Genomic DNA, 22,397 nt, shown 5'->3' with positions numbered 1-22,397 from the left:
CTACCCAGTCACCAATGCTATTATATTTCATCATGTCACCCAGAAACTGGATTAGAGCTGTAGCTAAGGGCTCTGGGCTTGCTCCTAACACCAACCCTCCATTCTTCTGAATTCATGGCAATAGCCTTACCATATTCCACGCCATCCTCTGACATTCCTGGCAGCAGGTTCAGGTTGTAACGATCTCTCATTTTATCTCCAGGCCGATTTCGAGTCCAGAATTTGCTGTCAAAATAAAATCAGAGTGTGATATTAACTTGCTGAAAGTGTTGGGAGATTCATTATTTTTAGTTGCCATATTCTCTCTTCCTACTTTTGCATTTTATCACAATATCTTGATTTAGATTTCCAAGGCCTTATTCATCAGGCTCCTATTTGGACCTAAACATCAGGTATGATTAATTCTCACATTCCAATATGTTCAAAAACACTTAACAGATAGTGGCTGTGAGAACTTAAGAACTCTCTGTATTGACAGACTGGACACAAGACTGCCCATTCCTCTTCAATAGCCCTTGCTATTCTTAGCAGGTACTGATGGGCTATCGTTCTTGTGACATGCCCTTCTGTGCAGATTCACTCCGCTTATAAAATATAACTGTTGCACCATTTCCAGTGTTTCCATCCTAGAAGGTGAGCACCCCTGTGGGGTGGAGGGTGACATCTGATTAGCACAAGACAAGTGGATGGGGCAAGTGTTGAGGAAGCCTTAAGAAGAAATATTTTCTGTCAAAGACAACAGAAAAACCTCTCAAAAGTTCCATATGATATTTTTGTGACCATGGAGATCTGGTAGGACCTCAAATTTTAAAGTTTCCTCCAAGAGGAATGAGAGGCTAGACTTTAATTCCACCCTATGCTGTAAAAAATCAGTGCTTTTCCAAACAGAACACCTTAGTTTCTCTGCATCTTTGCTTTCTTAGCTGGTTCAATAGAAAGAACAACCCCAATCTATCTCAGACTTTTCCCCAGTTTTTAAACTATGTGTGCCCCTGAAATCTTTGTTTAAATACTTGAAAATACCTAGTATGATCATTTGAGCCGGAGCAGAGAATGTGTCCAAGAGGATGCCAAGCCAGACTCCAGATCATTCCCTCATGGGCCATTTCCATTCCGCCAACCTCTTTCTCCACCCTGAAACATCACACGGTTATCACACAGAAGAATATCCTACTACAAACCCAGTATGAGGGTTTTTTTAAAAAAAAAAAAAAAAATTATTTTGCTACTCAGTTGCTCATGGCTTTCTATACTATGCTCATTTTAGGCCTCAGTTATTTTTCACTCATTTAGATTTGCTGTTCTGGGACACTCAGTGGAGCAATGTCCAATTCTTAAAAAAAAAAAAACAAACAAAACCATAGTTACAGCATCACCAGCAGATGCTTTAGGATAGGCTCGGAATTTCATCCCTTTCATTACCACCTTCATTAGACTGAAATGGAAACTCTTCTATAAGGATTAGAATCCATACAACTAATTACATCTTCACAAACAGATTTTCATATAAATGTATCTCTGAGGAAAAATTAAAAGTAGAAATATATCCCCAAACTACCATGTTCAGGCACTCAAAGATATACACGAGGCAAGGCTGTATTATATATGCACATATAACAACAGAGATTCAAGTGGTGACAATATAAGTTATGTTTACCATAATGATATCTAACACTGCGTGAACTAAATTTCTCCATGTTGATGAAAAAGGTACTTACCCAACATGCCAGAACAACAAAGAACCATCAGACCCTCCACTGGCAAAAAGCCCTTCATGAACAGGGTGCCAGGCCACAGCTGAAATGCAAAAATTCACAATCAGGAATCGCTAGTGAATGTTAAACTGTACCTCAAAGCCTTGAAAATGTGTGCCTTTAATCCCAATTCACTCATAATGACGGTAGTATGAAATGGAGTTCATTCTGACCTGTGGCCTCTTTCTTGTGACCCCTGAAAACTTGGAGCTCTTCTTTCAGGTTTCGGATGTCAAAGAGCTTGCAGAGATGGTCACGAGATGCTGTAAGCAGCCAATTCCCATTCAGGTTCAACTTTACCTCCATCACTGTGTTTTTATGAGCATGTCTGGAAGTAGAGGTAGAACAAGACTAACTGGCTAGAAGTCAGACATCCTCAATAGAATAACTTATGTGCTTCTATACAGAGGGCCTGGGTCTAAGTTTTAAGGTTGGCCTTTTGCTCCCTGTATGTATAGGACCTAGAGGTACACACAGAGACATGTTTCTTATTATGATGATAGTAACTTCTGCTGGTTTATCAGGCATAAGTTTAACTAGGTACCAGCAGTATCTCAAGAGAACTTGGGTGACGTGAGACTTGTGAACAAGTGGAAAGACAACTTACACCAGGAAGGGATAAACAAGGTCTTCAGATCAAATTATGTCTACCCTCTAGATTTCCTGACCCGTCTAGACGGCCTGCCCCTATCGCAACTGTTACGTATGGTTGAAGAGACCTGGTCCTAGAGGGGGGCAACTGAAAACAGAATAAAATAATCAAGAGTCCAAGCAGTTTTGCCCCTTCTGACCTAACCTCAGGTCATAACTTACAGCGTGGCAAGACTCTGGCCAGTTTTTGGATCCCAAAACTTGATAGGCTGTTGGCTGTCTTTGCTTCCTGACACAACCAATCCCTTTGTTGGATGCCAGTCAACACACTTCACATCTGCCCCATGCCCTGTTGGGAATACAAAGTTGCTCATTTAGGGATTTCAGAGAAAACTAAAAATTTCATGAAATCGCTTATGTAATTTGTGAACTAAAATCCTGTCTAGCCCAAAATATATATAATGGGATGAAAAAAACATTACAGAGCATGGCGTGACCTTAAAGTCCATAATGCTATTTAATGACAGTGCTATTTTTAGTTTTCTGTATTGCATTACATTTCTTCTTACAAATCACTTGAAGTAGGTTCCTTCTCAGCTTTCACGGTCTTTATTAGAAAACACAAAGCAGATTCCATCTATTTAATAACTGAAGTTTCAACTGGGCATATTTTTAGCCTTTGGTCCTAAACCATTGTGTAATGTTATGTTAAACATCTCAGAAGTGTCTGCCTTGTAGTGGTAACGCAAAGTACATGGTTACATATTACTTTGCTTTTGCAACTATTTAGGAATAAAGGCTCTATATGAATGTAAGCTATTAACACCCACTCCTGAAGTAGTGTTCCAGCCCCCACAGGAAATGATAATAGGCAAAAGAAATTAGACCAGACTGACTGACTAGGATTTTTTTTTTTTTAACGTGTTAATTTGGTTTGTCAAAGTCTCTTACACCAGCCCATATAACAACTCCACATTTTCCTAGCACCAAATGAAGATAGGAAAAAAGAAAAACATATGCCATCACTTCCCTATCATTAGATTGGCTGACCTTGCTCATTTAGATAATCTGTATTGCTTAGGAAATATATTAACTCTTAAATCAGACAAGAAAATGTTCTCAACTGTTATTCACAGCAATATGGTGAGGTGTCTGGGTTGGAATATAGGAATTTGGAGGAAAAAATAAAAAGGAAAGAATTATACTTTCTACAATATCTCTCTCTGCCAGCCCACTTAGTGGACATGCCAACAGTAATGTTCAGTACCAGAAGAGAGAGCATCTGGGTAGTTAGGGGAAAAGTGAGCATGTGCTTTCTGAAGGCAGCTAGCAACTTACTTTCTAAGCTTTACAATTATTCTAAGATATGTAAACCATTCTCACATCAGATGTATGAACTTTCTGATTTTTGTGGAACTGGACAGAATGAGCAGAGAAAATTTTCTTGACTCAAGAGGAATGGAGAAACCACCCTGGGGAGGAAATAGGGAACAGCTTTAATCACTATCTTGTCCAGACAAGGAACACTGCAGGAAAGAGCCTGACCCTCCCCCCTCACTCTCCCAGCAGACTGAATTGACCTTACAATTTATAGGGCCACAAGCAAGAGCACTGTCCTCAAGCTACCAGAGCTGAGAATCTGGTCACAAGTTGCCCCTACTACCAGAGGGGAGTCTTGTGGTGATGGTTTCCTCCCCACCGGATTCTGCTGGGAGAGGCAAATGAGGCAACATCTCTTTGAATATTTTATGTCTAGATCTTAGGTCCCAGGTGAACTGCATTCTAAACAAGGGTTTAACTGGAACAGTCCACTCTGTCAGAACCCAGAAGGCCCATACTATATTGTAGCCAAAAGGGGCCATGCCACCCAGAGATGTGTGCCCTGGGTAATTGAGGCAACTCAGGGTGACCCTTGGTGGATAGTCTCATTCTTTAACCATCAGAATAAAAGAGGACTTCAGCTCCAGAGGCAAGGATAGGCTGGACACAGAGGACTTGGACCGAGGTAATGACTGCTGAATAGTTAATGCTGGGGAGATCATGTATTGTATGAAAACATGCTCACAGCAATGAGTTCAAATACACCATCACAGAACCCAGAAAATGCAGAAACATGCAGGCCAGCTCCAAATTTGCTTAGGGTTGGGTTGGCCTCTCTTGTTCCTAAAATAACCAGACTGAGGGGAGGTCTTCACTACCCACCGGATTGGCGAGTAGTGATCAATCTATCGGGGATCGATTTATCACGTCTCATCTAGACGCGATAAATTGATCCCTGAATGTGCTCCTTGTCGACTCTGGAACTGCGAGAGGCGGAGTTGACAGGGGAGAGGCAGCAGTCGACTCACTGCCCTCCTCATGGCCAGGTAAGTCGACCTAAGATACGCCAACTTCAGCTACGCTATTCGACCCCCACAACCAAGTGTAGACTAGGGCTGAGTGAAGTAGGAATACTAAAATGAGACAAAGGGCTATTTTCTCTTTGGTCAGTAGGGCTTGGGATCCGACTAATAAATTCACGCTTTTCTTTGAAGATTTCATATGCGTTAAGCCATTTTCAAAAAAAAATTTCCCTCAAAAGACACACAGACAAAGGCAGCTTTAGATGCAAGATCATCAGCTCAAGTTCATAGTCACAACCCCTGGAAGGTGATAACATATGGCCATACTGTGGGAAAAAGCTTGGATAATACCACAAATAAGTCTTTAAAAAGAGGCTATATGACAGAAGGAACAAGCCTCAATATCTTCCTTAGATGCCAATTTCTGTAATCATCTTACTAAGGTCCTGGCCATATAAGCCATGTACCACAGAGAACCCAAAACACTAATATGCTACTCTAATATGAGTAGCTTGTCCTGCCAATTCAACAGGCACTGGCCCTCAAGAAGAGATGGTTTTGGAGTATCACAGGAAAGTCAGAATCTTAGGGATGAAGAGAACCACATCAGCCTTATCCCTTGAGAGGGCATAAAGCCACCTGTAGGATCTAAGGGATTGCAGTTTCTTGTTGGAAGCAGTCCAATCCATGCCCAACATGTCCTGGACCAGAGGAATAACTGGGAAAAACTTTTAATGGCTAGTCAAAATAGCCCCAACCTCACTACCTTCAGGAGCATAATCTTTTAGACTCTCAGTGCAGGTTACTTGCTTGGTTAGCAAAGTCAGACTTTTTAGGAAGCTGTTGGAAGGGATCCCCCCATTTGCCCTTAGCTACAACTTTCCCAGGATTGGCACCAATGAATGTGAGGAGAAAAAATAAACTCTTTGCTATGACAGCCATATATTTGCAACTAGCTAATCTTGAGAGATGAGGAGGATTTGGGGAGACGTGGGGGGAAAGTTTTTAAAAGAAAAATGTAAAAGCTAAAAATCTAGCTTAAATCACTCAGAAGAGTAGCATGCAAACAGTAAAACAACTGATCAGGGTCACTGAGACAGACTCCTTTACAAGGAATAAGGGCATACCTTGCTGTTTTCCTCAGTCTGCTGCTAGGGAGATTTATGTCCTATTGCCTGTGCTAACAGAGGGTTGTGGAACAAAACTGTGTTTTTAATTTAAACACTGAAAGACAGTCCAGTGGTTAGGGTACTGGCCTAGGACTGGGGGAGACCTGGGTTCACGTTCCTGCTCTGCCACAGACTGCCTAGGTGATCTTGGGTAAGTCACTTATCCTCTCTGTGTCTCAGTCCCCCATCTGTAAAAAAAATGTGAAGGAAAGCACTATAATCCCCAACACCTCTGTGAGGCACAGTTTTACATTAGAGTGTGAAGCACAAAGATATTATAGGTACCTAAGATAGACAGACAGACCTTGTGAAGGATTTTAGACTTGGTTAGCCTGTTCAAATCCTTGCATGGTGAGGTTCAATGTGTTAATATATTGTGCTTTTATGGAAAAGATGGATACTTTCAGACTTTAATTGCCCCCCTTCCCCAAAAAATGTTGACACATATAATAGGGAATATTAACAAACATACCCTCCTTCAAAAAGAAAAATACATAATTAATGTGGTAGAAGTGTTATGAAATTTAATATTCATATTCTTACACAAATTTACATAATAAAAGGAGAAAATATATGCCAAAATGATCTGAAAATTGCTAAAGGGAGAATAAAAAAACTTTGTATAATCTAAACACACTTAAAATTACGAATTAGTGTGGGAACATAAAATAGTCTAAAACCTGTTTTTACAAGGGCAAAAATCTGATACAGCTTGTTCAAATTTTATATTTTTTATGTGTGAAAAATATTAAGCATTAGCCAATCCCTAAAGAAGCCTAGATGCAAAGCAGTTATTTCTATAAGAATTCTTTCTACAAGTGGAATAAAGGCCTGATCCATAACTCATAGCTGATTGAAGTAAAGGCCTTAGATGACCAGTTAAAACATTGGATTATTAAATATTCTTCCACCCACTACACTTTCAGGATTGTTTTTAAAAGGTGAAAACTGCAACAAACTATAACTAGATAGGCTTAACTGAAGTAGTGTCTGATTGGTCAAATGCAGCATGTCACCAATGTGATTATTGAAAATTTAATGATTTCTCCTACCCCCTTTTGACTTTTTTTTGCAGATATGACTTATTGGACATTATACCAACATATGGCGTATTACCCATCTTTTATAACTATTTATAATGTGCCTATATATTTTGTATTACTTTATATATCTAAGTTATAAATGTGAAATATATGTATATTGCCTTCAGTTTATTACTGTGACCAATTGTTTGCTATTTCTCCCCCTCCCACACAAATTACAAACTTTAAAAAATGCATTTAAAAATGTTTTACACTTAAGGAGAGCTTTATACATATGACTTTTGCACATATTTCTATTTCTCCCCTCCCCCCCACACTTTAGTTCAATTTTTAAAAAATTATGTATATACGAGTGAATGTTTTCCTGAAGCATCTTATTTTATTGCTTATAACTAATGATCATAATCAAAATACATGCAATAGTGCATATATATTGTAAATACTGAACACTCAATTTCACAACATTTCAGTACTGTCATAACTGAAGAAATTTGTCACAAGGCAGTACAATTTATTTTCCACTTTAAAAGGAAGTTTCGGATTTTGTTTTTTCTTTAAATGGTAACTCTGCAAAAGCTCCATCTTGCAAGGTACCAAGTGTCCTCCATTCCCATTGAAATTAGTGATAGTTGAGGCCTCTCGGTCAGCACCTTGCAGCAGATATCCCCAAAAATACATAATTCCAAGAGAACTAAATCTCTTAGAAGAAAATGAACACACACAGTATGATTTCATTGCCTCACACTTAATTTATGAATAGTCTCCAGAGTGTTAGAAACACCATAATGCTGGAGGAGCTGAATTCTAAGATGATTTACTGTACCAACACCACACTTGTTAGAGGTTTTCGGGATACTATCCTTTGTAACCTGGAGATTACTCCTTAATTTATTAGCTCAGCACTGTCAAGTAAGATTATGGGTTTTGTTACCAAGAGAATGCACCTCATATCTATCAAAAACCCTCTATTCTGAACAGACATCTATTGTTTGGTAACATTGATTGATGGTATCAAATCAGTGAGGGGTGAGAATCTTTTAATTCCAGGAATTAAAAAAAGTCGTGCTCTCGCTCACTCTATTGCACCCATCATGTTCTATGAATGACCCTCCTCTTGGGAAGTGTGTCTGTGCTTCCCTCCAATCAAAGGCTCCAAATTGCAGAAATCTTCCTTCTGCAGCCATTCAGCACAGTTTCTTTTAAAGTCTGGAAGGAGGTGCATAGAGAGCAACAGAAAATACCCCTTTTCCATCTTGAATGGGTTAAGAATATTGCCTCCAAAGCATCTCCAGATCTTGCCGACCTGATAAAGGATTATTTTTTTTTTTTTTTTTTTTAATTTGTCCATGGAATCCTTCCCTGGATGTGAGCTCTATACACTTGTGCACACAAATCCTGACATCCAGGCAGTTTGCTAGAGGATTTATTTGTCAATGGTGAATGTTTCTGTATCATCGCTATTTTAACATATCAATGTCACTTTCCTGATGCTAGCTTTGGTCTACACTTCTACTACAAATACCATTTTTCAGGTATTTATAATTGTGGTAAGTTTTCTTTCCAGGTTGAAAGCTGTTACACAGGAACGGATTTTTTCCCATAAATTGTGTATTTTTGAGCTATGAAATATTAATAAAAAATGTTAATGAACATTAGTGAAACATGTCTATCTTGATAGAAGGGATGTTGCCCTGACCCCAGACTACTGGAGAGGATGATCTAATCATCACAAAGGTGAGAAATAAAACATCTTAAAAATTCAGTGTTTCTGTAATTCAGTTTAGAATTTGCATATCCTATTCCCAACTGCTGATGCCCTGTACAAAAATCCTAAGCGGCATACAGCATTCTATTGTCATGGAATTTGCACTGGCCTTTTGGTCATCATAAGAAACTCTCTGGTTCTATTACAGGAGCTAAACAGTCCTGCAAATCTTTTTAATATTCTGTACATCTCAGAGATGGCTTCCCCTTCAGCAGCACAGAAATTAAAGTTTATGGCTGTGCAGATGTGAGATTTAAGATTTGTGAAGACTATGATGAGAGTCTTTGTATATCATATATAGTTATTAGCAATGGAACAGTCATTGGGACGCTTTTTTCAAACTGGAATAATAAACCAAATATTTGGCAAAGTTTTCTATAAAACGTTCTATACATATATGACTGGAGTGAAAAAAGAAAATCCAGATATAGTCATGGAACAATGAGTCACTTAGTAACTGGCAGGATTGAGCTCTATGTAGGGTTCAACCCTGCCAATTGCTGTCCAGTCTCTAACAAAACACTTAAACGTGTTCTTAACCATAATGGGACTGCTCACATATTTAATGTTAAGTGAGTACGTAAGTACTTTACAAGATTGTAGCCTCTACAGAGGTACATAATTCAATGCCAGTGCTATCCTGCTTTGAACAGGGACAAAGAAGTTACCAGAGATTTAAAATATCTATCATTTCAGATATGTGCCATCATCCACAGAAACTCAGTTTTCTAAAGTGATGCTCTAGAGCAGTGCTTCAGTGGAGGTGAATACTCTTTTTCCAGTAAGAGGAAAAGTTAACAGAAAGAAATGAATGTGTTAAGCATTGAATATTTTAGAAGCTTGATGAAAATTCTTCTGTTCAACTTTAGCACCTGCCATAGAAGATAAAGGCACACTTATTTCACTTTAGACATAGGTACTTTTCCATCTATCCATAGCTTATCCTTGATGCTCATTACTCCCACTGGCCTAATATGGGGGGACAGATCAGAATGTGGTGAGATTCTGATGCTCTAGGATGGCGGTTCTCAGGACAAATTTTTTGGTGGCCTTACAGTGCAGCCACCAATTCTTGCTGGTGGCTGCTCTCACACTTTTCCCTAAAATACTTAATTAGCCTTAGGAAAAACTAATAAATATGCACATAGACACATCCAAATCATTGTAATTTATTTATTCCTAGTTAGTAAGTCTGTTGTGAAAAGTGATATTAACAAACATACAAGTATAACTTTTTACAGCTGACTTACTCAGCCCTGCCAAGCCTGGGGACAAATTAAACCCTGGATGAGGGCGTTAGGGGAGGCAGCAGGGGCCAGGAGCAATGGGGGTTGGTGGGAGGCAGCCGGGGCCTGGCGCCTGAAGCCCCATGGCTAGAGCCTGGGGCCTGCCGTCACACAGCCAGAGTCCAGAGCTAGAGCCCAAAGTCCCTCGGCCAGAACCTGCTGCCCACCACCCCAGAACTGAGGCACAAAGCCTGAGCCCCACTTCCCTGGGAAGGTGGGGAATTCACTGGCTGCTTGCTCCTCTAGTGTTGTGCCCCAGGTGTCTCCAGAGGGGGGCAGAGCCCAACCCTTGCTGGCAGTCCCAGCAATCAACATCAAGGCAGTGCATCCAGGAGCAAGGGGGGGAGGGGGGCACTATTTTGTCACCCACCCCTACCCCATAACAGCCCAGAAGGCTGTGGCTGCAAGAAAAGCCCCCTGGTGGCCACATTTTGAGAAACTCTGAGTCTAGAATATATATTGTAAAACTACATCTGTGAATAAATAGTTAAGCTGGACAACAGACAGTGCAACAGAAGTAGAGAAGTAATGGAAATTTCATTAGTAAGACATGGAATAATTGTTCTCAAAGTAACGAGAATGGTACATCAATAATGTGATATGTATGTTTCAGTATTTCTAATTAAAAAATATAATTAAGTCATACATTCAGAATGATCACCAGTACTCATAACTCAGTGTGTCAGTAGTATCAATTTATGACCATAAATACATTTCCATTTATGTCTATTGTCCTTTTACAGTGTAGAATTTCCTGATATCCTACTGTAATTTAACCACTTCTTAATCAAAATTGATGCACTAATGTCCTACTGCACAATTCAGTTAGATTACCATGTCTTGTAAAGAATAGTATGGTACAGGGTGCACAAGATGACACAGCAGAGGCAGTCAATTCCTATAATGGAATTGTGCACAGTATTTCCTATTCATAACCATCAAACAAAAAGGAAGCTCAGCTCCAGTTCCAATGAAATGCCACTGAAGTAGAGCAGCCAGACTGTACAGAGGGAAAAAGATATAGTTTAAAAGTGTTTGTGAAAATGGCATCTTCTTATTTAACCTATCTGCTTGTTGGGTGTTTTCCAGAAATGCCTGCTTGCTTTAACGTTAATGCTACAGAGTCAATATATTCATGGAAGAGCAAGATGGATTCTATTCTGCCCTATCGCAATTATCTTCTAAAATTCTGATTGCAGAATCTGTTACTATTTATCAGTACTAATTAGGTCCTGACAAAAAGGAAGTTAACCTCACATTTTGTGGTCCCCAATAGCTGTTTAAGTACTCATGGCTAAGCACACTTCCCTGATACAGGTTACTGTTAGCCAATGTACCTTTAAAGCAGCAACACGCTCACTGTTTATTGAAGAGAAAATGTTTATTTACAACAGTAATTTACATGAAAAGGTAAAATAAGAATTAAACATTATACAAGAAACATATTAAATAAACAACAGATATAAGGTATATAAATCCTCACACAGCAGGACATAAGCCAGACACCACCTGACAGAAGTTAAGAAGCAGCTTTCCCTATAGGGAAATTATTCCATAATTGTCTATTATGAGTCTGCTTACAGCTTCCTCGGAAACATCTGATACTGGCCACTGTCATAGGACCTAATCTAGCATGCACTGACATCAACTGTTGACATTCATCAACTGTTCTTAGTGGGTGCTGGATCAGGCCTACAGACAGAACATTACACAAGATGGACCACTGGTCTGATCAGGTATACAACTTCTATGTTCTTCCATAACTCATTTCCAAGAAATTATATAACAAAGGATAAGATGTCTTTTTAAGATAGAAGGATATATAATTTGAAAGACATAGAAAGAATAGTAACTTTGTCAATCAACAGTAGGGCCTTATGATTTCCACGGTTTTGTGGTTTCATAATAAGGTGCAGAATCAAGCTATGCAGCAGGATTTGGCTAATTTTTAAAAAAGTGAACATTCAAAACTTCTATATTACAAAAAACTGAAGGTTGCCAGTCTTTGTGGTCGCAAAGCAAACCTTCCAAATGTAAATCAAATGTAAAATAAATTAATGCCCATTCTGAGTCTGCACAAAGCCTGAAAAAACAGCTCTCACAGACATTAACTGATTCCACTAATCTCAATGGAATGTCAAAATGAAATCTATATTTTATAACCAATATTTCACTTCTGTTCCCCAACATAGCAGGAGCACCCCTTTTACACATTACAAATCAAAAATCAGTAAATGGCCAAAATGTTAAAAAATGTTTAAAAAGTTAAAAAACCTAAAGTTAAGCTCCTATACCCATATTTAAGCACTTATATGAGTGACTTGATTATAAAAAAGGACTGATTATCCAGCAACTCTCATCAAATAGGTGCCTACATATGAATCTAGGATCTTAAGTTTAGGCACCTATTTTTAAAAATGTTGGTCAATGTCCTCATCTATCACCACTGGTTACCAAAACTTCCTGCTTTCTGATCCAACAGCTTCAGCAAAGCAGTTGTGCATGATTACAAAATTGTGTGGCAATGAAAAACATGCAGAAATTGTGATTTGCATTCAATGTAATACGAAAAATAAATAATGTAATGCATATTGCAAACTGTACTATGTAGGTTTAAAACAAAACAAAACTTTTTGAATTTACTTGAAACTGCCATAGAATTTAGTGTGACTCGACCAGAGAAATGAAGGGGGGGAAGTGTGAAGAGGAGAGAAATCAGAGGGCTTGCTGTAGAATTTAGGACCAGCTTGCCAGAGAGCACAAGAATTTAGGATGGACTCCTTTAGACCAATGATATTAGCTATGAAGTGGTGATCCTTCCTCGTGGCAGTGGACTAAAGAACACATATCCATCCATGAAAACCACAGAAGTCAGATTCACCAAACATGGTCATTTTCAATAATTCCCTTCCCTTTACCCTCCGCAATAATATTCATTAAAGGTTATGGTGATGGTTGGTGGCAGTTTTGAAGGATCTGTGAACTCTAATTACCTGTATTATTCACTAATCAATGTGCTGAATAAGCAGCTATTATCACTCTGACCAGGCTGAATTTAGCTATCAACCCAGAGAACAGCTTTCTTGAGCCACAGCAGAAGATAACACATAAGAATAGTGTTTGACTCATGGATTGCACAAGATACTCTCTCTCCCAAGTCAACCCAGAATATTAAACAGGACCATCCTCTATGAAGGACTATCCAGACAGCTTGATTCTTTCTCACTAGGGCTAATAAGTTTCAAACAAATTCTCTGATTCAGAATGCACTATAGACCTCTACTTTTCTCACTTATCTTTCACTGGGACAAAAGGAGGCATCATCTTGATCACCCAGTCCACTTACCCAGAAACAAAAGCAAACCTTGTAGATTAGGGAGGACCAATTTGTAAAAAGTATCCCAGAGTGGAGAACCACCACAAGTTAGATCAGATGAGTAGTCAGAATGTGATCCAATGCAATTCACAGTAAATGGAGCCGTTGTGATTGTAAAGATAACTTACAAAATATTAAGCAAATGTAAATAAATGTGCTGACATCTGCCTGAATCTGCAGACAGCATGAAACAACTGTTGTCTTTTATTGTTCTCAATGGGGTATCAACATTGAAGCATAGATAATTTAAACTTTGTTAACTATTTCACTACTGATCAAACCACATTAGAAATAAGAGGTTAATCATATTATGAGGATCTATAGAATCAACCGAGAGTGGTATATGAGCCCCATCAAATGGGAATCAAGCTGAGAGAGCCTAGTGGATCTCTGCTGGGAATATCAACCTTACCTGAGGAACTCAGCAAAGCACAAAAGGACATATTCTGAACATCTGTGCAATCTACTGGAAGAGGCAACTCAAGTGGGCAGCTTGCCTCCCCAAACTCAACCCAGTTGGGGCTAACAAAAATCTAGTGTTCAGCACTCCCAAATATTAGCTATCAGCAGGAGAAGCCATTTAGGGATTGGTAGGATGTTTTCATCTAGAACTAGTTTTATGATTTCCAGATACTGGAACCCCAAAGCCCACATACAGAAAGCTAGTCTGCTCCTCTCACAGATCCTCAAATTTATCTTAAAGACTCTTTACTTCCTCCTGACTGAGACTCCTTTAGACATTCAGTCCTTTAAGATGGCTGGCCTTCCTGGTAGTTACTGCATTTGCTAGGACTGGAGAACTTTGATCCCTGCTTGATAGTCACCTTTCATCATCCAGAAGATCAAGGCACTCCTCTAGACAATTCCCCGATTCTCCCAAAAAGAAATCTTCCACTTCTGTAACATCCAAGGAATTTATCCTCCCTCCATCATCATCCTCAGTTAAGCTTAAGTTAAGCTCTCCACAGGCTAGATGTTCTTAGGTGTTATAGAGAATACAACCTAACAGTGCAGAGGGGCAGGCTTCTAGTTCTCCCATTGCTCAGTGGATCCAGGCTAACCCCTTCAGGTCTGAAGACACATACAGTACCATAGCTACTGGGCCAGACGGGAAATAGCTACTGTAGCAGACATCTGCTACACTGCAACATGGAGGTGATTATATAATTTTCTAAGAACTACAGCTTATACATAACAGCTGCAGCGGCCTTTGGACATTAACTCCTTAGCACAGTTGTCCAGTAGTTCAAGTATTCCCTTTTTTTCGTCCATATTTGTCATGAGTGCTGATCCATGTAGGCCACAGGTCTAGAATGAAGGACCCAAAAAAGGGTATGTACCCCTAATCACATAGAGTTTGTGCTCATCACATTGACAATCTGTAGTCCTCCTTGACCTAATATTGCTGGACCCTTCGTCCTTTGGGTTTCACATAGTCAAATGTATATAATTCTTATTCTTTGATTTTTTTTTCTCACTAAATTTTTAGTAAAATAATTCAGATAGATAAGTAAGAATTAGACTGGAACATTCACACTAAAAAGCACGTGGGATCTTCTCTCATCAGGGAAGAAAAGTTTTGAAATGAATGGCCTGTCTACCTGTTCAAAGTGGAAAGAGGAATCAGTCCCATCAGTCTAGTTTGTCATTACTGACTAAGATGAAGCCAATTGTTATTCAGACACAGATTCCCTTCTTCCCGACCAAGAAACTGCAAAAAACATTTTCTTTGACAGCCAATATACATTGTGCTTTCTGTCTAAACAATTCCATTGAAATGGTAAGTTCAAAAAGATGAGTTTAAGGAGGGAAAAATCACAACAGTCGTTTCTTTTAGAATAAACATTGCATGAACATTCATCCTTCACAGTAAGGTAAGGGGAAGAAGCAAAAATCAAAGTAATGCAGTTTGGCTATCACAGACTGCAGAAAAGGACCCATGTCCACTATCAACCTCAGCCATAATGACTCAGACAACAAGTGGCTCATTAAAAAGCACTGGAGATCTGAGCCAAAATATAAAGGAAATTATTGTTGAGATTACCTAATCATGATAGTTTGCCTTCAGTGTTTACCAAATTAAATAAGAAACAGAATCATGGAGATAAGCAGATGGTTGAAAAAGGTGGCACATTATTCTCACTATCCAATGTGGCTAGAATAAGTAGTATTGGCTTAAAATGCCTCAGGGGCAATACTCATTCTCCTAAGAAAAATTAAGCAGTGGAATAAGTTATAAAGAACAGAGTTTGGGGCAACCATTGCAACGGATATTGAAGTTTATTATATGTATTTATCTGCCAGAGATGGTATAAAAATAATTAAATACGTTGTACAACAGCATAATGGGGAGGGATATATTGAATGTTTATAACAAAATTATTCTATGTTTAACAGAAGGTGGTGGTGTGGAGTGTTGGGTGGGTGGGTGTGTGTGTTTGGTTTGGTTTATTGATTTAAAGACATTAAAATGGCAAAATGTAGGACATAAAGGGTATGTCTTCACTACCCATCAGATCAGCGGGTAGTGATCGATCTATCGGGGACTGATTTATCACGTCTCATCTAGACGCGATAAATCAATCCCCAAATCAACGCCTGTACTCCACCTCAGCAGGAGGAGTAAGCGGAGTCGATGGGAGAGCCACCACAGTCAACTCATTGCCATGAGGACAGCCAGGTAAGTCGAACTAAGATACTCCGACTTCAGCTACGCAAATAGCTGAAGTTCAAATCTTAGTTCAAAACCACCACCCCCTGACCCCCCAGCGTAGCCCAGGCCCAAGTATTTTGGAACAGAAATATTGAAATGTATAGTTTCTCTCCATGACTCAGTCTGTACTTGAACACAGACGCTGTTTTTGAACGTATATTGGTATAGTTACTGCACGCTATGGTATCACATGATTGTGTAGTATGTAGTGATTTTTGGAGAGCTGATAGCATGGAGGTTTTCATGAAAGTATCCTGAGAGTCCATTCCAGTTCTGGCTCTGCATCTGCTGCTTGTTTGCAGGGATCAGAATTAGAATTTAAATTACAACATGTATGAAAGATTTATGCCTAGAGGTAGAAAATGGGTTTTAATCACATTGTCATATAGGAAATGCCTGGCAAAAATCCTGGATGTCATTACATATGCCTAGATATATCACCAGAATGATACCTTCTAACATTTGAAAGAGAAGTTGCTGCAGTTAAAGTCTGTTGAGAGAGTAAACTTCTGTTGTGGAGTCATAGGAATATGTTCCCACCAAAAACGTTTAGTTATTATACTCAAAAGCAGATTCCTGAATCTAGAAAGCATATTTAAAAAATTTAGAAAAACAAAACAAAAACACACCTTCAGAGAATCTGGTACTCTTAATGAAGTGCATTAGTACCAGACATACAAAACGGATAGAGCTAAGGTCATGGAGAAGAGGAGACACTCCCCGGTAAGGTACATTGAACTACTCAAAAAATGTGTGAAAAATCAGAAGAGGGCCCTCAGCATGTTGACAATGCTCCTAACACTTGCCAACCAAGGAGCAGAAATCCCCAGGTTGCACTCAAACTCTGATTTTACCCCTGGTACTAAGACACAAGAGCATGTGAACCATTAGGCCAATACAAAAACCCAAACCAACCAAAAAAACTATAGCTATCACAGGAAATTACAGCTTTTTTTGGGGTGGGGATGGGGGGCTGGAGCAGTTTATTATTGTCTTTGATTGTGGTGTTCTGTTACATACCCTGGAGCCTAATCCTTCCCTTGTTAACCAAAAAAGAGTCAACGGCAGCTTTGAGTGTATAATGCTGGCTTAGGCCCCTGAAAGAGAATTCTACCATGCCTGTAACTACTCAGGGTCCTCATTTCTCCTATCAGTTCTTCTTAGAGAACCATTTTCCTCCTATATAGCCACTTCTCTGAAGACCACGATTACAAGAACTTTTTCCTGCAAGAAGAACTGATGTTTTATGTCATTTCATTCATAAACCAAACGAACTACCCTACTATGCTAACCCTTTAATGCCCTTTTAAAATATAGATCCTTACAATTTTTTATAATGTAAAAGAACATGATGTGTTCCATGCCACCCACCAACACTATAACTTAACATGTAGTCCTACATCTCTGTTGCCTGTTACCTCCCGCAACATCCCACGGTCATATTTAATCTAGTTTTGAAACAGTGGCCTCATGCACCAGTGCACCACCTTCAAGATCTGAGGATAGTTAGTTTAATTTAAAACAGTAATCCAGGTGAGCCTATCAGGCAAGTTAAGTTCCTTGGACAGTATACCACTTAAGTAGAGCAGCATAGTGTGAACGTATTAGTAACTTCTCCAATGTGTAGATTACTGAACATCTGCTTAAGCTTATCCCACCCTACAGTTGTTACATAATTAATTTCATCACAAATTTTCTCAAGATAAAAGACTGAATAAGGAAAAACTAACGAACTACAAAAATACCTAGCTGACCTGAGGCAGCTTTGTAACAAACTTGCTTGGTATGGCAAACTTGTATTCATTGAATTCTGTATTTTACTTCTTTGTAATCATGAATCGCTATATAAATTAGCATGATCACATAAAAAATATGACAAAGCACTAACATTCACTGTGCTGAGGTGATGCAGCAAGAAGTTACTTGAGGGACATGGGGGAATATTCAATTTTTTCTCCACTGTGAAAAGTATTAGTCGTGCATCAAGAACATAAAAATAGATTTAAAAAGGATTCCCATCTCAGAAATCCATAGTCATGACAATGTGCTGACAATGAACTGAAACTGTGCTGAAATTTTTTTAAGGGAATTAGATAGAGTAGCTAAAAAAGACAATCCCTAATATTTGAGGGATTGTATATCCACAAATAGGAAAATAAGTAACTAAAATAAGGATGCAGGGGTACATAAATAAAAATTGACTGGGGAAAAAGTCCTGTCTTGAAACTAAAGCTGCAGACCTGAAATCTGCTTCAGATGAAAACACTTTACAGATACAGGTCATCTAAAGATTGCAGAAAAGATGCACTAACTCTAGGCAGAGAAAATTGTTATGTTTTTCTCTTGTAGGAATCTGTCCTTCAGTGTTATTCTGAAAAATCAAAAAGCTAATGTATGATTCTATGAACGGAGGAAAAGGCCACTGAGCATCATTCCCACTTCTGAAGACTAATATAATTATGGATGCTCATTCTAACCCAAATTAAAGTATGACCAGAAAAAGATTGACTCATGGAAGAAAGTAACAGCACCTGTGTTTAGCAAGATGGTAGCAGGAAAATCATAAATATGTGCCTCTGTTCCTCGGGCAAATCACGAGAGGAGCTGAAAAATCATTTGCCACCCAACTCAAAAATATTACAATATTAATATTAATATATAAATATTATAGCTTCAAGTTTACATTTTAATTTTCTAAATATTTTGATTCACAGAGGCTATCCTGTAACTGGGGTATTGTAACCTTTAAAAAAATAAACCCCAAAACCTTGATATTTATAGACCCCTTTCAAAATCTTTTATTTTAAAGTGTCAGTTAAAATAGTTATTGCTTTCATACACAAAATACACCTTCATGAGATTATTCCATGCCCATGGACTACTTATGGAATTCCCATTACATAATAATTATTTATCTGATGTGAGTGGGCTGTGCTACAAATGGCACTGACTTGTGTCATAGAGAATATCAATACACACAAGACCAAGGTTTAAGGTTATATAATAAGGCTGAGAAATATTTAATTTTCAAAGTAACAGTCCCTCTCTATAGGCGACTGGGCAGCATGGTCATGTATATGCTCCATCAATACCCTAGTTTCTCCAGAGATAGTACATCCTAAAGCCTGACTGTGCCTCTACATTAGCAAGACTGTGCAAGAGAACACAACGGATTTTAAGTGTTACTACACAGTTTCTGCAGTATTGTGCATCATGGATAACGGCTATGCACCTTGCAAGCACAGGCAACACACTGGAATTTACTCCTGCTTTATCCCATGCAGAATCAAGGTTATGCAGTGTATGCAAACATTAAAAATGTAGAGAATTTTTTTTTTTTTAAGATAAAGTGAATTATCTAACATACAGTTTTATGGTGAATGGCTCCTGGAAAAGAGATAAGCAAGAAAAAAAATTGCAAGAGGGGTGGTCTGTTTAAGAGACTGGTAATGAGATATACATGGCCTTTCATCACTAGAGGCCACTGGTTCAGATTGGTGGTGACCAGAAGTAGTTACTATCGGATATCTGCTCATTTAAAAATATGTGAATTGGTTGTCCCAGCAGAGTCACTAGCATGTAGTTTGCTGCAAGAACTGGCGCCACTGCTGGGATTATCAACAAAGCACCATGGACTACCTTGGCATGAAGCCTGAACTATCTTTTCATTCCTATGTATGTTCCCTTCCCCTTCTAGGTCAGCACTGAAGAGCATAGTCACGGTGGTGAAAGAAAATTTGTATTGATTATGTTGCTTCTCCCCAATAAAGCATTTCCATTTCTAAGGCTAACAATTTGGCACTATACACATTAAATTCTCTTGATAAAATTTAAAAATCAAGGAAAAATTGCTTATTTTCAAATCAGTTACCTTACCATTTTTGTTTAAAAATATGCAAGAAGTCTCCTCTCTGCAAAGTGTGTATGTAACAAATATTACTGTTAATAGCAATTCTCTGCACCCTGACAGTACAAAAAAAAATCTTACAGCAAGAAGGCATTGTATATATAAGTTATTCATTACAAATACTGCTGTTTGTATTCTATTGGGAGGACAAAATTATTCATTTGGCCAATAAAACTTATTTCAAAACAGGGGTTAAAAAACCCTTATGATTTTATGATGAACAAACAGTTTAGACAACCCTCAGCCCAAAATAATTAAGTGTTATAACTTGTTGGATGTTCCACTGATCTTCAAGTGAGAGGGGACAGAGTTCTGTAGAGACTTTACAGCTAGTGCAAAGCCAGCCTCAAGGGCCACAAAGAAACTCAATTAGTTCTGTCCCAGCCTCCCCATCTAAAGTCATAAGGAATCAACATCTTCAAGATGAAGCTGCATTCTGCACCCTAACTATTGTTGGTAGGCTTTTACTATTCTTTGAAGTAAGGAGCCAGGCCCATTAGGTAAGGAAAATAGAATGAAAGTTGGGAAGGAAGTATATAACAGAAGAAAAAAGGTTTGGTATGTCCCCCACCCTTGCCAAGAAGGCTAATGGCATTTTGGGCTGTATAAGTAGGGGCACTGGCAGCAGATTGAGGGACGTGATCATTCCCCTCTGTTCAGCACTGGTGAGCCCTCATCTAGTGTACTGTGTCCAGTTTGAGGCACCACACTACAAGAAGGATGTGGAAAAATTGGAAAGGGTCCAGCGGAGGGCAACAAAAATTATTAGTTGGCTGGAGCACATGACTTATGAGGAAAGGCTGAGGGAACTGGGATTATTTAGTCTGCAGAAAAGAAGAATGAGGGGGGATTTGATAGCTGTTTTCAACTACCTGAAAGGGGGTTCCAAAGAGAATGGATCTAGGCTGTTCTCAGTGGTAGCAGATGACAGAACAAGGAATAATGGTCTCAAGTTGCAGTGGGTGAGGTTTAGTTTGCATATTAGGAAAACCTTTTTCACTAGGAGGGTGGTGAAGCACTGGAGCGGGTTACCTAGAGAGGTGGTGGAATCTCCTTAAAAACCTCTAAGGAAGGTCAGGCTTGACCAAGCCCTGGCTGGGATGATTCATTTGGGGATTGGTACTGCTTTAGCAGGGGGTTGGACTAGATGACCTCCTGAGGTCCCTTCCAACTCTGATATTCTATGATTCTGTCTAGCCATAAAGAAAGTGAGGGTGTTAGCTCTGGACCTGCTTGTCACACCTCTGGGAGTTGTGTGTCACACAAGTTGAGAACCCATGATCTAGGAGTACATGTTCAATAACAGTATAAACCAGCTGGGCAAAGCCAGACTGGTCCATCTAAACTTAGAAGGAAATAAGGATAGGGAGGAAGGGGACTACCCAGTGTATGGGGAGGATTGTTTGTATGAACACGTAACTATGTCACATTCTATTCAAATTGTGCATGCTCTGGGGCATTGCCACAGCATGCAATTTCAGGATTCTACAATTTGAAAGTAGGTGGGGGGAGAGGGGTCAATAAGATGACCATCAAATCTGCTGGGTGTTTCCAATGCCAATATAAAGGCTCAATGGCTAACACACATCCTTCTATTGTTATGGTGCTCTCAGAGGGAGCTTAGCAGATATGGTAGTCTTTCCACTAGACCTTCCCATCCTGTTTATGTAAAATTTTGCATGTTCTGAGGAGTACAAGAGACTCTTCCACACTTCAGATCAGTGGTTCTCAACTCTGGTCCACCGCTTGTTCAGGGAAAGCCCCTGGTGGGCCGGGCCGGTTTGTTTCCCTGCTGCGTCTGCAGGTTTGGCCGATCATGGCTCCCACTGGCTGCAGTTCGCCACTCCAGGCCAATGGGGGCTGCAGAAAGTGACGCAGGCCGAGAGATGTGCTAGCCGCCCTTCCCGCAGCCCCCAGTGTCCTGGAGCAGCGAACCGCAGCCAGTGGAGCCGCGATCGGCTGAACTTGCAGACGCAGCAGGTAAACAAACCGGCCCAGCGTGCCAGGGGCTTTCCCTGAACAAGCGGTGGACCAGAGTTGAGAACCACTGCTTTAGATGCATGCTTTGATTAGATCATATTCAAATCAAATGATTGTATGTTAAAATAATCCACGAGTGCATTACCCCTCTACCAAGAACTCCATCAAGATCTTCCCAATCTCTTACCCAAGCACCCCCTGATCTCCAGGGTCTGGCGGAAGTGTGTATTTCCTTCAGACATTGATATGGTTAGCATAAAAAGAATCAAAACACAAGTTCCTGCTGTGATCATTTGAATGTTTGCTCCTTAGGTTGCATGTTCAAATGTACCTTTGTAAGTAATTAGAGTAGTTAAATGCACTAGCACATTTCTTTGCTCCTAAAATAAAATGCAAGAACAAAGTTAAAGGAACAGTGATGTTAATTTAAACACAAAGGTCAGAAAATTCAAATGTTAAAGGTTCCCACAA

The 22,397-nt window shown here is 39.3% G+C and overlaps 1 protein-coding gene across 3 annotated transcripts in view; it reads right to left on the bottom strand.

Moving 5' to 3' along the window:
- The window catches only part of WDR33 (WD repeat domain 33), a 106,748-nt gene that overhangs the window by 19,039 nt on the left and 65,312 nt on the right, over positions 1–22,397 (bottom strand). For all 3 annotated transcript variants that reach the window (XM_073360150.2, XM_073360147.2, XM_073360148.2), the window contains exons 8-12: positions 2,568–2,694; positions 1,928–2,082; positions 1,719–1,797; positions 1,024–1,134; positions 131–225 (exon numbers count right to left, since the gene is read on the bottom strand). In XM_073360150.2, coding sequence (XP_073216251.1) covers positions 131–225; positions 1,024–1,134; positions 1,719–1,797; positions 1,928–2,082; positions 2,568–2,694 — 567 coding nt within the window. The remainder of the gene's footprint in view (positions 1–130; positions 226–1,023; positions 1,135–1,718; positions 1,798–1,927; positions 2,083–2,567; positions 2,695–22,397) is intronic.

The sequence above is a fragment of the Lepidochelys kempii genome, chromosome 9 (assembly GCF_965140285.1).
Source record: "Lepidochelys kempii isolate rLepKem1 chromosome 9, rLepKem1.hap1, whole genome shotgun sequence".
NCBI classification, from domain to species: Eukaryota; Metazoa; Chordata; order Testudines; family Cheloniidae; genus Lepidochelys; species Lepidochelys kempii.
This window is presented reverse-complemented; position numbering and strand designations above follow the sequence as displayed.